Source organism: Peromyscus leucopus, chromosome 10 (genome assembly GCF_004664715.2).
Source record: "Peromyscus leucopus breed LL Stock chromosome 10, UCI_PerLeu_2.1, whole genome shotgun sequence".
Classification (NCBI taxonomy): Eukaryota; Metazoa; Chordata; class Mammalia; order Rodentia; family Cricetidae; genus Peromyscus; species Peromyscus leucopus.
The window spans coordinates 18107872-18124466 of record NC_051071.1 but is presented as its reverse complement, the minus strand read 5'-3'; the positions used below and the strand labels follow the sequence as shown (position 1 = coordinate 18124466).

The 16595-nt window shown below is 44.0% G+C and overlaps 1 protein-coding gene across 3 annotated transcripts in view; it reads left to right on the top strand.

The window, feature by feature from the left end:
* Egfr (epidermal growth factor receptor) overlaps positions 1-16595 on the top strand; it is a 171821-nt gene that overhangs the window by 114599 nt on the left and 40627 nt on the right. For all 3 annotated transcript variants that reach the window (XM_028887422.2, XM_028887424.2, XM_028887425.2), the window contains exons 2-11: positions 2341-2492; positions 3320-3503; positions 6786-6920; positions 10362-10430; positions 11234-11352; positions 12439-12580; positions 14323-14439; positions 14969-15095; positions 15197-15270; positions 16090-16180. In XM_028887422.2, coding sequence (XP_028743255.1) covers positions 2341-2492; positions 3320-3503; positions 6786-6920; positions 10362-10430; positions 11234-11352; positions 12439-12580; positions 14323-14439; positions 14969-15095; positions 15197-15270; positions 16090-16180 — 1210 coding nt within the window. The remainder of the gene's footprint in view (positions 1-2340; positions 2493-3319; positions 3504-6785; positions 6921-10361; positions 10431-11233; positions 11353-12438; positions 12581-14322; positions 14440-14968; positions 15096-15196; positions 15271-16089; positions 16181-16595) is intronic.

Below are 16595 nucleotides of genomic sequence, written 5' to 3'. Positions count from 1 at the left end.
AGAACAACGGGAATCATGTGGTAACTGGGGCCGTGATTGATCAATAGGAACTAAAAGCAAAAGGTGCTGTCTCTTAATTGGAAAGGTGACTGCCACTCAACAATGTGACCATGGGAAGGTGCCATATTATTGCCAAACCCCTACACATACATTTGTGGTGGCATCTTAAGGATCTGTATGCACAGAAGCATGAAACAGTTGTTCTTAGTGGAGGTGAACACCAGAGCAGCTCACACTCTTAGCTGAAAGTAGACCAGACATATTGGGTCAAGTCAAAGTCATATTTGGAAGAATTTTGGAGTGGATGCAGGGCAAACCTATGCCTTTACAGGTAGGAGATCAGGACCCGAACCTGTCAACTGCACAGTTCCTATGTGATAGCCCTCACTTCTGCTGAATTAGTTGGAGAAAAAAGGAGGCTAGAGAGATTCCCATATAGTTAGAGAGGATGAGAAGATTGCTTCATAGTGTCTGTAAATGCCTTGGGTTAATTATGTGGTGTCTGAACATGTGCAGGTTGCTTACTATGGCTCCATCATACAAGGCCAGACGGATGATGCTCTTAGAACAACCCAAGGGGAGGGAACAAAGAAGCCTATAAAACAGTAATGCATATTGTAAAAGTACCTGAAGAAAGTACCACTGTGTTGACATTGGCCTTATTTTGTGTTCTGTCCCCTGGTTACTGTGACTGTCAAGGGAGCAACTTTGCCAACACAGAAGGATCTGGCCAGTTCCAAATGTAATGTCTAAACCCACAGGCCATATTTCTTCACTCTTAGGATAATTTTGGTTCAAAGTCTATCCTTTAACAAGCTCCCTGCTTCAAAAGATCCAAGCCTCTTTGTTTTGTTATGCTTGCCTAAACATGTCTCCCCCAAAGCCAGGTTGTAAATATCATTTTATTACTACCCTCTCCTTTGCTTCTAAATGTAGACTATTGAGTGCATTTCTGTGGTCTAACTTTGGCCCCTAAGTTTTGCATGTTTTCTTGGTTTAAGTCTGTGTCTTGACACGCTTTTATTGGCAGCAGATGCAGGGCAAACCTATGGACACCCGTATTGGCTGGATTAACACAATGTGAAAAAGACAAAAGGGCATGTTGGTCTCTTACTAACCTACTGCTTTAGAGTGTGGTCTTTTCACTAAAAATTTAAATAAATAAATAAATCCCTCTGGATATTTTATAATCAGAACTTTGATTTTTTTCCTTTGATGATTCTGAGGAGTATTTTTAGTTTCTAATGATTGATTTTTAAAAATCCATTGTTTTCATTGACTTTAGGTATACAGAATTGTGTGGTTAGAAAACATTATCTATTGTGTATTGTATTTTTGGAGACTCTTTGTATATACAACAGTGTAGCACACTTATTTTCTGAGAAGTAAAATGTTCATTGCATTGTTATTAACTCACCTTGCAAATGTATCATCCACATGGATTTGATGGATAGCTTTCTCTACAGCACTCTTAAGTCTATCCTGTTTTAGAGACTACTGTGATTAATCTTGATGGTCAACTTAACAAGATTTAGAATCACCATAGAAATAGACATCTGGGCATACCTGTGAACAATGGTCTAGATTAGGTTCATTGATGTGGGAAGTTCTACTTTAAAGGTGTGCAGCACCACTCCATGGATGGGGTTATCAAACTCAATAAAAAGGAGAAAGGGAGCTGAGTGGCATTCACCTCTCTCTGCCTCCTGACTGTGGGTGCAATGTGGCCAGCTCTTTCACACTTCGGTTGCCATTCCTTTTCCACTGTAGTTGACTATCTTCCCTAAAGCTGTAAGTTGAAATAAACCCTTCCCTCCTTACGGGGTTTTTGTCTGGTATTGCCCCAGAAACAAGATAAGTAACTAATACAAAACCTCTAAAAGCCAGGCAGTGGTGGCACATGCCTTTAATCCCAGCACTCAGGAGGCAGAGCCAGGTGGATCTCTGTTGAGTTTGAGGCCAGCCTGGGCTACAGAGTGAGTTCCAGCAAAGGCACAAAGCTACACAGAGAAACCCTATCTCGAAAAAACAAAAACAAAAAACAAACAATAACAAAAAAACTCTATAAAATTTCCATCTCCCCCACCTTGAACTTCTAATGCTTTGCTTTCTCTATATTCTTAATATCACATGATCGCATGTATCACAGGGATGAGTTCTGTCTTACTATGGATTACAGCTGTGTAAACTTAAACATCTCTTACCACCTCAGCGTTGTGGTGGCTTTGATCAAAGATGACTGTTAGTCACTGTGGCTCAGAAAGCTGACGAATATTGTTTTGTTGTGGTTTGCTACCTTACTCAGCACCTTCTGAGAATCCTCTTTCCCTTTTATTCTAGTTTGCCAAGGCACAAGTAACAGGCTCACTCAACTGGGCACTTTTGAAGACCATTTTCTGAGCCTGCAGAGGATGTTCAACAACTGTGAAGTGGTCCTTGGGAACCTGGAAATTACCTACGTGCAAAAGAATTATGACCTTTCCTTCTTAAAGGTTAGTTCATTGAATTTGGTTGTCCTACTCAAACACTATAGAAAGAAACACGAACAAAGAGAAGCCTCAGCCACATTTGGCTTAAGGCATGGATACTTCATCTTATGGAAGTAACAAGTCCAAGGGACTATGGGTGGATGTTATGAGAAGTCCACTCTGCCAGCTAAGGTCAAGTTATTTGTGGAAAAGGAAGTGGGACAGAAACACTTCTGATGCTCCAGTCCTCATAGGCACTAACATTGATGGTCGGCCATTGCCTCAGCCAGATAGTGTTGACATACCAGCTTTTCAAATAGTACTAACAATAACTCTAAAGAGCACTGTCTTGTGGTGTGTACCTACATACTCGGCATAAACACTGACACCATAGCTGATTTCAAGCTACCAGGAACTTATAACTGGTTCACAAAATTCCTAAATATTCCTAGTGAGCCATTAGGAGCCAACTCTGAGGCCTTCAAAATCTGCTTTGCTGATACTTGGGCTTCGGTTGGGTTCACTTTGCTTTTACTTCTTTTTTGTTTTTTGTTTTTTTCTCCCCCTACTCCCTCACTTCTTTCTTCCACAAGAAATCATGAGATTTATTATGTCATTATGTTCACTTCCATTTTCATTTTAAAGTGGGAATCACAACATGTCAAATGATGTGCTGTTCTTTAATGCAAACTTCAAATGCAAATGTGAAAGAATCCTTGCAAACCCTACCACACCCTTTACCCAAGTGCAATTGTCTGTGTGTCTTAGATTTATCTGCCACACGAATGTGTCATTGTGAAGTACAATGGTGCTTCTGAAACTATTTTAATAGGCTTTGTTTTTCCTCTCAGACCATCCAGGAGGTGGCCGGCTATGTGCTCATTGCCCTCAACACTGTGGAGAAGATCCCTCTGGAGAACCTGCAGATCATCAGGGGAAACACTCTCTATGAAAACACCTATGCCTTAGCTGTCCTGTCCAACTATGGGACAAACAAAACTGGCCTTAGAGAACTGCCCATGCGGAACTTACAGGGTAAGAGGTGGGACCTCAAGGCAGAGAGGGATTCTGACGGCAGGTGGCAAACCTGTCACTTCAGTTAATCCTAACTCAGAGAAGACATGTTCATCAAACACATGTACTGAATGCTGTTTGCAGGATTCAGTGGGTAGCAGTTATGTAGATAATAGATAATGAGATGGAAAGAGATTTCAGCCAGGTAGAAATCAGTTCTTCCGTGGATGAGGAATAATACCCAGAGATAGTAATAAATGATCAAGTTCTCTGGGTACTCAACCTTGGTGAGTGAGAGTTTGTGTTAGTAAGAAGTAAACTTGGACCAGAGGCAGAAAGGACATGCAGTCACTTCCTCATCTTGCAGGGACACATTCCTAGGCAAAATTGGATGTCCGAAACATCAAGTATCCCAAGGCATACATGCCATGTTTTCTCCTCTATCTATATGCCTCTCATCATTCAGTTCATTGATTAGGTATAGCAAAACATTAACAACAACAATGAAAAATAAGAGAACAGTTAGTGTGCTGCAACAAAAGCTTGTGAATTTGGTCATTTGATATTTCTCCCAAAGTGGGCCAAAAGCGGTTGAACCCAGAGATAACAAAACCACTCATGGGAGAGGGGTCTAATGTACTCAATATCCTGTCACGTTTGAGAAGCAAGTTTCAAGGTTAATATTGTTACGTGGAAACTCAGGCTTAAGTTGGGGAGAGGAGGGAAGGTTTTGAGGTTGAGGAAACTGGAAAAGATGGTTGAAAGGATGAGAAGCAATTCTTCCTCCAGTTCACGGACTGTTTCTCAAGTCAGTAACTTCACTTAATGCCACAGCCTTCCTAAAGAGCAGGTGCCGTACATTGTCATTTTACAGACAAAGGCATGGCGATAAGATAACTCTCCCAAAGCCCCTTACCCCCTGCCTGGTTCTGTCATCTCTGCATGCCCTGCAGTTCTGATGGAGAAGCAGCAGGAAGTGGGAAGGGGACGGGGTGAAAAGAAAGAGTACAGAGAATAGGAGCCTATCAGTGTGTGGAGCTAGGAGGTGGCCACGCAGCCATCCAGACACTTCCTTCCCCAGCTCCCCGGCTCACCATCCTATACACTGCCTTCAGAATTCCCACCCACCACTTTAACTGCTCTGCGCACCCACGCATGTTTCTGAATTTGCGGTAGCGCTCATCTCCCCCGTACACACGTTGCATGAAATGGCCTGTTGGGTGCTTGCGGCCTGCCTTGCTCTGCCTGTCTTGCCTCATACATGTGAGGAAGCCAGTGGGTGTGAGTCTAGCTCCTGGAGCCAGGCTGTCTGTGTTCCAGCCCCAGCTCGATCACTCATCAGCTAAACGACACTGCAGGTATTCCTTCACCTAGGTCTTTCTCTGTATCCCAGTGCCCTCGCGTCAAAAATGTAGTGCACACACTTGGTAATGTGCTCCCTCTGTGTTGATAAAATCAGCCTTATTACTGCTGCATCAGCTACTTGAGTTCAGAGTTTGTTGTTGTTGTGGTGGTGGTGGTGTATATGTGCCCGTGTGTGCATGCTCTATCCCAGACTATCCCTATTTTTATAATTAATGCAAGTTTATAGTTGTACAGGTCCCGGTTATTTAATATAGGACTATTGCGACAACTAAAAATTCCTGGATTTTGAAATGAAAACAATAGATTTGACATTCTACTCATTGCCTTGCTCTGTTCAGTTAGAAGGGGGAGGCTACTGAATCCAGCCCCACCCCACCCCAAGTAATTATTATAGTGACCTGCTGTTGGCTCTCACCACTCTGTGCCTCCCTGTCTCTTCATATGGTTGCCACTGCGACCTTAATGTGCCTGTCTATGTCGCTAGGTTTGACCTCACTCTCCCAGCTCTTGTCTCTTTCTGTCATACTGCTGTCACCTCTAGTTTCCAGGCAGCGCTCCACATCTCAGCCCTTTCTGGCCTGCCAGCCTTCCGAAGTTCTTTTACCCCGTGTCATCTGTTGAGAAAACTGTCACCTGCCCCAGATCTGCAGTTCCGCTTTGCGTCTTTGTCTACTGAAAGCCTTCAGCACTTCCAGCTTCCCTTTCCTCTAAACTGTGCTCCTGCACACGTGCAGATCCCCTCTCCTTGTCACCCAGCAGCCCCTGCAAGCTTTCCCAGGGAACCCCTCCTTTTCCACGTTGGCACTCGGTGCAGACGGGTTCTTCCGTTCCCCGCCTGCGCAGTGCTGAGACCACTTTTGTATCTACAGTTGGGCTTTTCCACATTTATATATTGTTTAATTTTCACTTTTAATTATATACATATGTGTGGAAGTGGGGTGTGCACCCATGGAGGTGCCCATGGAGGCCAAAAACATTGGGTGCACTGGCACTGGAGTTACAGGCAATTGTGACCTACCCACTATGGGCGCTAGGACCCAAACTCAGGTTCCCTAGAAAGGCAGTGTATGCCATCTCTCCAGACTTTTCTCCGTATTTAAATGATAGTCTTTGGATCTTGCTGAGGATCATTGGAGGTAATACCTATACATCAACTAGCTCAATTCTCAGGTCCTGTCTCCTCTAGACCTGGCTGTGACATATCTGTCTCTCTGTGCATTTCAGTTCTCTGGAAGAAGCCCACAAGTCAAATTCATCTTTGCAGACCAAAGCATCCATTTTTTGTATACATAAATTTTGTATACATATTTATCCCATCCATGTTTATATCTAATGTTACTAATGTGGCCCTCTCCCTTTGTACAAGTTTGACTTTTCCTCAACCCTGACTTTGTAAAGTCCTCTCATTGCATCACTAGTGCTTATTTGCTTCTTCTTCACACATAAAATTCTTATTTGATCTCACACTCACACACTTTCCTTCTTCAGTGGAAATCGGCTAGTGGTACCTGAGAGTATACTTGGTGACAGTCCTGGTCTCCACCGTCCAAATGCTTATGACTCCCACCTTGTCCTTCTGCACTGACTGCCCCTCCACACCATCCAGTCATTCCAGTCTGCGTGATACAGCCCTAGACCTACAAGTCGCTGCACATCTGTCCTTCCTGCCATACATACTGAATAGGCCTTCTCTTCCTCCTACTGCATTTCTAAAATCCACAGCCCAATCCTTAAAAATTCCTAAGTCTTTCCTATCATTATCACGAAGTATATCTTCATATATCCCTAGCAGATCTTCATTAGGGCTGACCTTGGGGACTTCAGATTTGCACACTGGAAACATTAAGTAGAACATTAGCAATATAAAGAAACGAGTGCGTGCATTTTGTGAATTGATAGGAGTCAAAGAGTTTAGTTACTGTGGTTCCATTCATGCAGAAATCCTGACTGGTGCTGTGCGATTCAGCAACAACCCCATCCTCTGCTACATGGAGACTATCCAGTGGAAGGACATCGTCCACAATGACTTTCTGAGCAACATGTCAATGGACTTACAGAACCATCCGAGAAGCTGTAAGTGCGTCATTCACCTTCCATTAGCTTCGGATCCTCTGAGGGGTTGAAGTGGACAGTGTTGGGGTGGGAGAGGGAATGTTAACTTTAGATCAGATTAATCAGCATACAACAAAAATAAGAAGTAAACGAATGGTCTTACCAGTAGAGGAGTTTTATTCAAGACAGTGAGGTAAGAAAATTTTCATCATACAAGGCAACATCCATCAATCTCAGGGTGGCAGAGCTTTTGTGAGGTCACTGAGCAAAGAGACGTTTTCTCCAGGATACAGGTTGCAGGCAGTCATGGTACAGGGTGTCTCCCCTTCTGCCTCATGAGCATTAACCAGTCACATGTGTTTCTGCCTTGTTCCTGATTCTCACACTGGCACTCAGGTCATCCTGATCCTGTGGGCTCTGCTCATCAGTGTAAACACAGAACCACAGAAAGGAGATTTGTCCATGTTTTCCTGAATGCTCTCAACTCATCTATGCCCCCACTCCTCTGGCAGCCCTGGAGGGCCTTGCAAAAGAGCAGAACTAAGCTTGGGGGACTAAACCCGTGACCTTCCCTAACACTGTGTAGGAAACTCTGGAATGGCATGTTTCCACTTACCAAACTCAACCAAGCCAGTTCTTCTTCTCAATAATGCTAATCTTTCCACGGTGTAAGATAAGCCATGGCCCTGTTTCCCACTCTCCTTTTCCTGCAACTTCACTACATATGGGTTGGGTTTGGACGTCCAGTGGAGCCTACATGAATCTTTAAAAAAAAATCAACTAACCCCCCTTTTTTTTCTTTTTTTCTTTTTTTTTTTTTTTTTTTTTTTTTTGCTTAGTTGCTTTATTTTTATTGGTGCATTGACTAAAATAGTTGGGGTGAAAAACTTAGAAAAACTGCCATCTTTGTCATTGTGCATCCGTCCGTGTTGTTGTGAAGCCCAAACCACCATCCATGCTCACCTCGTGGCACCATCAGTGTGAAAGAAAGGAGAGAAAGGGTCAGGATCCTCTTGTCCCTTCAAAGACCCTGCCTTCGATGGCTGTGCTTCCCATGCTTCCACCTCTTTTTTTAATACAGCGTTTTGAATTTATTATTTGACAATTGCATACGCATACGCAGTGAATTGTGATCGCATTTGACCCCTTCACTATTCTTCCACCTCCTCTGCTCCCGTGCCTTCCTCCCACCTTCATATCTTTTTAATAACCCACTGAGGACAATTAGTGCTGCACACACGTGCAGAGGTGGGATAGCCTCTGGAGCATGCCTAACCAAACAGGGGCCACACCCATGAAAATATGGCTCTGCCTCCCCCAGCAGCCAGGGATAGGTTCTCATGGTCCCGTCCCCCGCCCATCCTGGAATGTTGATTGGCTTGGTCTTCTGCAGCTCTTGGGCAGGTGACCACAGTTTCTGTGATGTCGAGAGTATAGCAGCCCTGTTTTGTCCAGAAGATGCTGCGTCACAGCAGTCCTCCCTGAACTCTGCCTCTTATAATCTTCCTACCCTCTTTTCTGTGATGTTCCCAGAGCCTTAGGTGTGACACAGATGTCTGATTTATGGTTGAGCACTCCACAGACACTTAGTCTCTGCACTTTGACCAGTTATGAGTCTTTGTAGCAATCATCATTTACTACACAAAGAAAAAGTCTCTATGATGAGGACTGAGCGCTAATCTATGGTATAGAGATACGTATTTTGAAGGAAGTTGGATGCTGTGTCCGTTTAGCAAAATAACAGTAGTAAGTTCTTCCTAGGGCTTAGGAGATCCCCAGCCATGAGTTCTTGGCCAGATTTACAGTAGCAGGCACATGTTTCCTCCTGTGGGGTGGATCTTAAGTCCAACTAAAGAATGGTTGGCTTCCCTCATCACGCTCATGTCCCTGTTGCACCCATGGACACATCTTGCCAGGGCAGTCATTCGTTCCATCTCTTAGAGTTTCCATCATCTCTCTGTGACACAAATCCTTTAACATATGAGCCTCTAAGGGTCATTATATATCCAAACTGTACACTAGTTATGAGAATAAGCCTAACTGAATCAAAATTGCATAAATGAGTGACGTTTCAAATAAGAAATCATTCAATAAATTGTTGTGTAATGACATTGATTGAGGGACAAACAGCTAAAGAATCAGAGCCATGGCAGAGTTGTTAAAAATCAAGTAAGGACATAAGAGTTACACATATAGAAGATCAGAAATCTGTCTCCTGTGTCTCCTAGCTTCTGCTCTCTTCCACTGACCAGTGCTTTGCAGACACACAATCCTTTGGAGAAGTTTGTGTTTCCTCTTTCACAACAACAAAAACAGTATTATGAGGTGATCTTTAACTGTTATATAAATGAAGCATCTGAGATTAAAAAGGGTGGCCCACTGTGTCCAGCATATATTATTGTTGATAAAGTTTAGAATTTGAGGTTGTGAGAGTAGATTTATATGAAAGAAAATAAATAAATTCACCAGTTACTCCCTACCTCAATGTGAATTCCAAATACATACTAAGCACATGTAACAAAATATTAATATATATTTAAGCCCTAGAAGGGAACATGAGGATGAATATTTATAATAGCAAGTTGAAAAGCCAAATTCAGACACCATCAAATAAGCTTCCATGTGAGATAAAGTCATATTATATGATATCTGATTGCCCCAAAGAGGGCTTTAGAACTAAGTAGAGTGGTCTTTAAAAGCCTAGGGGAAATGTTAACTACCCAGAACCACAAAAGTCAAGGGCAAGAAAAATAAATCTGCTCCGTAGAACTTTTCAACAAACTTGTTGGCTAACACTTTGATCCTCTCATTACTCAGTATGATTAATTGCAGAATAGAATGAAAGAGATTGAAAACCTTTGTAGCTGCAATTGGATATTGACCAAGTATAAAAACATAAAAAATTATGAATTACAAAGATTTCTAGACAGTAGCATGCCAACTATGAACTGAAATTTTAGGTAATTGGCCAAGTGACTCACAGAGTAAGAATGTTCACTTCCTGTGGCATGCTCCACACGACTCCGTGGCTTGGAGGAGAAGGTTGCTTATTTACTAGCCATGATTTAACACCCCTCAACCCACTGATGACTGCACACCAGTCAGTTGGATTGGATATAGCAAGGTGAGTGAGTATACACAGAGCCAATCTGGTTGGAGAAGCAGGAAGCAGGTGGCACCTCTCGGACCCTGGATTCATTCAGATTTGTCATTTGTGTGGCTGTGACAAGTCACGAGGTACTCTCTCTCAGTTTCCACAGCTGAAGTGCAAACAAAAGCAGTCCACGGCTCAAAGTTCTTCCTGTCTTTTAGTTTATCCTACAAAGCACCCGAGCCAACCACGAATACGAAGTTTCCAAACTGTTCCTTTTTTCTAGAACCTCGGCAGAGGCATCATTGCTTCCATGTCATTTGTTCATTTTTTATCGAAATACACATTTAACTACTAGATTTGTATTTCAGGCCAAAAGTGTGATCCGAGCTGTCCCAACGGAAGTTGCTGGGGAGGAGGAGAAGAGAACTGCCAGAAATGTAAGTGGACACAGCGTTGGGGGCTGAGAAACACGCCCCTGTGAGCAGAGTCCACACAGTGTGTGGCCCTCCTCTCCTGCTCTTTGGTAACTGGACAGCTTGGCAAAGGACCTGGTGTTAACTCTTTCATGACAGTCGGTCTTGCCGACCTCACTGCATGCAGCTATCTCAGGCTGACTATTCGGGATACTTCAGCCTGTCATAAAAAAAAAAAAATGCCAAAAAGCCAAGTGCCCAAGTCACGCAGGATGTCCTGCTCCCACACTCCCTTTCCTAGTACCAACGGATATAAAAGTCTGACAGTGTTTCTCCAGGCAGCGTATGTGTGAATCTTACTTTTTAAAAAAGTCGAATTGACTCCAGTGTGGTTGCTGGTTCACACAAAGAACCTAGGAGTGTGCCAGCTTCGAAACTGACCATAGTTCATTGTTTTTGTGACACAACTATCACGTTCCTTTAAACTCTACATCTGGCCAGGTGCTCTTCTCGCTTGTGTGGTTTCTGTATTGTCAAGAATTCCCAGCTAATATCTACTTATTCAAAAGACCTAATCAGACTTGCTTTCATACGTTTTCCTAAGTGGTTTGAAATAAATGATAAGAAAAATATACCAAGAGGGAGGCTGGGATCATACTCAGTTTGGCTGAATGGGAACGCCTAGAAGCCTGGTCCACAGTGAGGAAATCCACCCGACCCCCCCCCCCCATTTGTTTCTTTCCACTGCATGCAAGTATTCCTCCACGCCCCTAGAGCATGAGCCACCACCGCCTAGATGCAGCTCACTGGTGATCTTTCTTTTTCAGTGACCAAAATCATCTGTGCCCAGCAATGTTCCCGGCGTTGCCGTGGCCGGTCCCCCAGTGACTGCTGCCACAACCAGTGTGCCGCTGGGTGTACAGGGCCCCGAGAGAGCGACTGTCTGGTAAGGCATTGGGAAGGTAGGCTGCTGGGCTCTGCATTTGTTCCCCACGGACCATGACAGGAGCCTTCCTGTGGGGCACACTGTAAATAAGTGCTGTCCTGGCCAACAGCAGCAGCATCATGACAGATGCAGAGAGCGGCTTCTGTAAGACCCCCTGTGATGTGGCCACTTACACAGACCTTTGGGCAGTAGGGCATTGGAACCATCTTAGCCTCACCATTGTGCTTTGCCCACCATATTTCAATGACTCTCAGGCTACCTCTCTATCCGACACCATCTCCTGACATCTTTTCCTCTGCCACTCCCGAAGCTCTGGTCAAAACTCTAGTGTGAAGTTTCGCAGGTACCAGAGCTGGTGAATGTGATTCCTGGGGTTAGTATACAGTCAAGCAAGGCCCTATCAGGCTCCAGAAGAGGAAGTTCATCCTAAGCTAGAGTCTAGAATATTCTGTGGTTTCTTCAAACGGAAGATTCTTAAATCCCAGAAACCAGAGCTGGCCACAGGGATTTTTTTTTTTTTTTTTTTTTTTTTTTTTTTTTTTTTTGGCTTGAGCAGTCTGGACTGGATCTAATGAGCAGCCTAGGGGAAAGGCTGTACATGGAGTTCTTAGTAAGAGCCAGCATCTTTGGTCTGGCACTTTCTGCATGGAACGTTCCTGCTAAGATTCCTGCACTTCAACAATAAATTCTAAAATGTTTTTTAAGCACTCTTTATAAGAGTAACCCAGTGTAGCCTGGGTTTAAAAATAGTGCTACACCATTCTTACCATGTCATGTTCAGATTTCTTCATTGCCTGTAATCAATAGAGATGTGTTTTGTTTTTTTTTCTAACCACCAACCCTATATTATAGCAACTGGGACAGTCAGTATACTTACAAACAGCACTTATTACTTGCAAGAGGAAGGTGTTTCTGCCTCCCCTGGAAAGGCTTTTTCCCCTGCTCACTGGATTTTTTTCCCTCTCTAATTGAACACATGAGCCCTGAGGGTGCCACTGGCCTGCCTAACTTTCAGGCTGTCTGGCCTGTGCTTCTTTCGTTTGGACGCCACATCCTTGACCAGACATGTTGTCCCTCCTGTGACAGGTCTGCCACAGGTTCCGAGATGAAGCCACATGCAAAGACACCTGCCCACCACTGATGCTCTACAACCCCACTACGTATCAGATGGATGTCAACCCTGAGGGGAAGTACAGCTTCGGGGCCACCTGTGTGAAGAAATGTCCCCGTGAGTTGCTCACCTTTGACTCACCCACTGTCCATGTCCCCTTCGGTCTTACGCGGAGTCTTGGGTAGTTTGGGGCCTTGCCTTGTTGCTGGGTGGGTTAGTGCATGCCCAGCTAGATACAGAGGTGAGGAGTCAGCTCAGTGTTGAGGGACAGAGGCAGAGGCAGCCTGCAGCAGGTGGGGCTCCTCTTCTCCAAGAGTGGCTTCACCAGGGCTGCTCCTAGTGTTGCTGGTGGCCAGACTTCATAACAAAAGGCACCTATTGCTTTGTGCCAAGTCTGAGAGCCAGCTATAGTAACTTGGGGTGTCCTGGAACTGACTAACACAGAATCATGACCCTCTGGGCCAATCATTGTTTGACTCTGTATTATTCCGGTATTTAGCAGACCTAAATTAGAAAGAACAGCAGATCCACCTTCTTGAGTAGAAAAATCTCTGGTTAAAGTTAGAATCTTGGAGTACTGCAGTTTTAGTTTTGTTTTGATTTACTCATTTGGGTTCAGTCTTTGTTTGTGTATGATTGTTTCCTACTGGGGCCTGGAGGGAAATGGCAACATGGATCACTCCCAAATAGAGGAAGCGAAGCAATGGATAAAGAGCTGTAAGAACTGATCATGACTTCTAGAAAGAAAATTGAGACAGAGTGGTGCACGCCTTTATTCCCAGCACTCGGGAGGCAGAGGCAGGTGGATCTTTGTGAGTTCGAGGCCAGCCTGGTCTACAGAGCGAGATCCAGGAAAGGCACAAAGCTACACAGAGAAACCCTGTCTCGGGAAAAAAAAGAGAGAGAGAGAGAGAGAGAGAGAGAGACAAAAAAATGTAAAAGAGAAACTATGAGGGTGAGATTTTTGCCTACCTAGATTTAGATGATGAAAGTCTACTTAGGAAAAAAAGAGGAAGAAGGAGGAGGAGGAGAATGAAAAGGAGAGGAGAGAAAGAGGAAGAAGAAGACAAATAGAATGCTAAGCCACTGCAAAGTAAATGAAAGCTAAGATGAAGGAAAACTCAGCACACATAGATGCTCTCTTTGTGAGAAGATTTAGCAAACAGAGCTTTAAATCCACAGGAAACACTCAAAACCTAAGATCTCAAGAGCACATGACTCACACATATACTACCAGTGCCCAAATCTTTGAGGGTCTTTTTGGGAAACTCAAACCAGGAGCATAGAGTTTCTAATATGTACCATAATCGTAAGTATTAAATGAGATAGACTACATAGAGATGAGGGGAGGTGGAGAGATAGATTTGGGGTACCTGTCCAGGAAGCAGAACAAACTGATCCCTCACTGTTCCACCAAAAAAGCACATGGTAGGTGGGAAAGAACACACTGTCGCCACCTCAATGGGACACGGTCTGTCTGATAAGCATTAATGGGTGCCTCCTGTGTACTCAAGTTTACCTGTAAGTTCTAAACACACACCTGACCAAGGACACTGATGTTCAAAGAGGGGCTTTCAGTCAGTGAGCATGCATGGTGGTGTCCCCCACTGCTGTTCCCCGCCTGTGATCAGATATCTGTGTTCCTCCACATTACCGTCAGGAACATCACTAAACTCAGGCTCCATTCCTCTTCTAGTTGAAACCCGTCAGCCTCTCCCCTCAAAGTAGTCAACCAAACTATCAGGGACCTTTCTTCTCGGTGGCCCACGTGGAGCAGGACATGAGGATGTTTGCGGAAGGTTAGGCGCACCTGCCGTTACGTGGCCTTCAACACCTTCTTTTCATTGCCTCTTCCTCAGGAAACTATGTGGTGACAGATCACGGCTCGTGTGTCCGGGCCTGTGGTCCTGACTACTACGAAGTGGAAGAAGATGGCGCCCGCAAGTGTAAAAAATGTGACGGGCCCTGCCGCAAAGGTAAGGAGCCTACCAGTGTCGACACGCCTTTTTATTGACCCTTGTGCTGTCCTCTTATGTCCACCTCCAAACAAACACACCTTACTTTTTTTTTTTTTAATTAAAAAAAAAGAAAAAGAAAATGGGCATTTAGTCTGTAAAGTAAAAGATAAACTTGCAAGGCCAAGTTACAAAGGTGGAGGAGGTTGGGGACGTTCTCGTGAACCAGGTACAGAGGCGCCACCTGCAGCCCAGGTAGGTGAACTGTCTTGGACAGAAAGGGGAGGAGCCAATGACTTAATGAGTAACTCAGTCTAGATAGAAAACAACAGGGAGAATTCAATGCCAACAGAGGTCTGTGACAAGGACAGTCCCAACCCCCACTCCAGTAGCCAGAACACCACAGCCTGCCAGGGTCCAGGCACCTGGAGGGCCCCCTCAGAGTAGAATGAGTTAACAATGTGTGGCTCAGGGGTTCACGCTTCTGCCTGTGTAGGTACAGCCTTCTTAATTCATCAAAGATAAATGGAACAACTATCTCTCTTAACAGTTTGTAACGGCATAGGCATCGGTGAATTTAAAGACACGCTCTCCATAAATGCTACAAACATCAAACACTTCAAATACTGCACTTCCATCAGTGGGGACCTTCACATCCTGCCAGTGGCCTTTAAGGGGTAAGTAACAGCTGAGGGACCTAGACAGAGAGCAGCAAAATCTACTTTTTTTTTTTTAAAGCATGGAGAATGATCAATAATCATGTTGCTGTTTGTTTCAGGGATTCCTACACACGTACTCCTCCTCTAGACCCACGAGAACTAGATATTCTAAGAACAGTAAAGGAAATAACAGGTTTGTGCTGGAGTATCCGGGAGCGTATATAGCAAATTAAATTTTACAGAAACCATCAGACGTCCCCCCTCTTCTTCCCTGGCACAAAAATGTGGTGTCTGAAGTTCTACCATGATGATTAATTCTTTGAGACTTTGTAAAATTCCAGTTTCCCTTTGTGCAAGCTGAAAGCACTTTAACTCAAGGCTGCAGCCATGCTAGACTTCATGTGAACACATGTAATAGTGCTTTCCAGCTCAGACCAGCCATCATCCTTACAAACCCCAAACTCCAGAGAAAAGAAAGATGGGTAGTGCAGAGTCTCTGTTTCATAAACTAGATTTCAAATGATTGCCCTCTGGGGAGTCTGGGATCCATGACTGCCTGCCGCCTGCACTCCATTTTGTTCATCTTTGAAAAGGGATCATTTGATCTGAAAAACAAGACTGATGTGGAGATCAGAGTTAAATGAAGAAAGTATTTAAAATGAGACCTAAGTAAGCAGCAACTTGAAAACAGTCAGAGAAGGAATCAAGTGTATGAACTGATATCCTTCGAGGGTATCAGAGCCAGAGCACATGGTCAGCCTTCTGGTTGGGCATTGGCCTGGGGGTTGAGAGAGGTGCAGTCAGGATTCAAAGTTCCACGGAGCAGGTAGGATTTCAATTTTTTAAAAAATATCACCTGGACTTGTGTCTGTACGTACACTGTCATCCTTACTGGAGAGGATAGGAGAATCTATGGGCACTGTCCTCCATATACCATGAATCCTAGAACATACTTCCTACAAAGCAAAGAAATTTCTAGCACCCTGTGTCAAAGTCTTTCTTCCTCCTCTAGGATTTTTGCTGATTCAGGCTTGGCCTGAAAACTGGACGGACCTCCATGCTTTTGAGAACCTAGAAATAATACGTGGCAGGACCAAGCAGCAGTAAGTCAGCCATAACTAAAGTCTGGTAGATTATTTTTGCTTTTTATTTTGAAATTGGCCTTAAAGGAGAGGTGTAGAAACAGTACAAAGATGGTCATTCACTCAGCTTCCCCGAATGTAAACGACTTACATGAGTCAATATGAGGACTGAGATAAAGATGTTGACACTGTACAGCACTGTTTAATCCACTATGTGCCTTATTCTGAGTTCACCAGATTTTCCATGAATGCATTTGTTCTTTCTCTGTCCTCTCCAGAATCCCACATCGCAGTGACGTCTAATGTCTTCTCAGTGTCTTTCAACCTCCCCTAGCTCCTATGTCTTTGCCCAGTTTCATTGTCTTGACATTCTGGGAAAGTATGACCAGGTGTTTCATAGAATGTCTCCTTATTTGTGTTTGGCTAATATTTGATA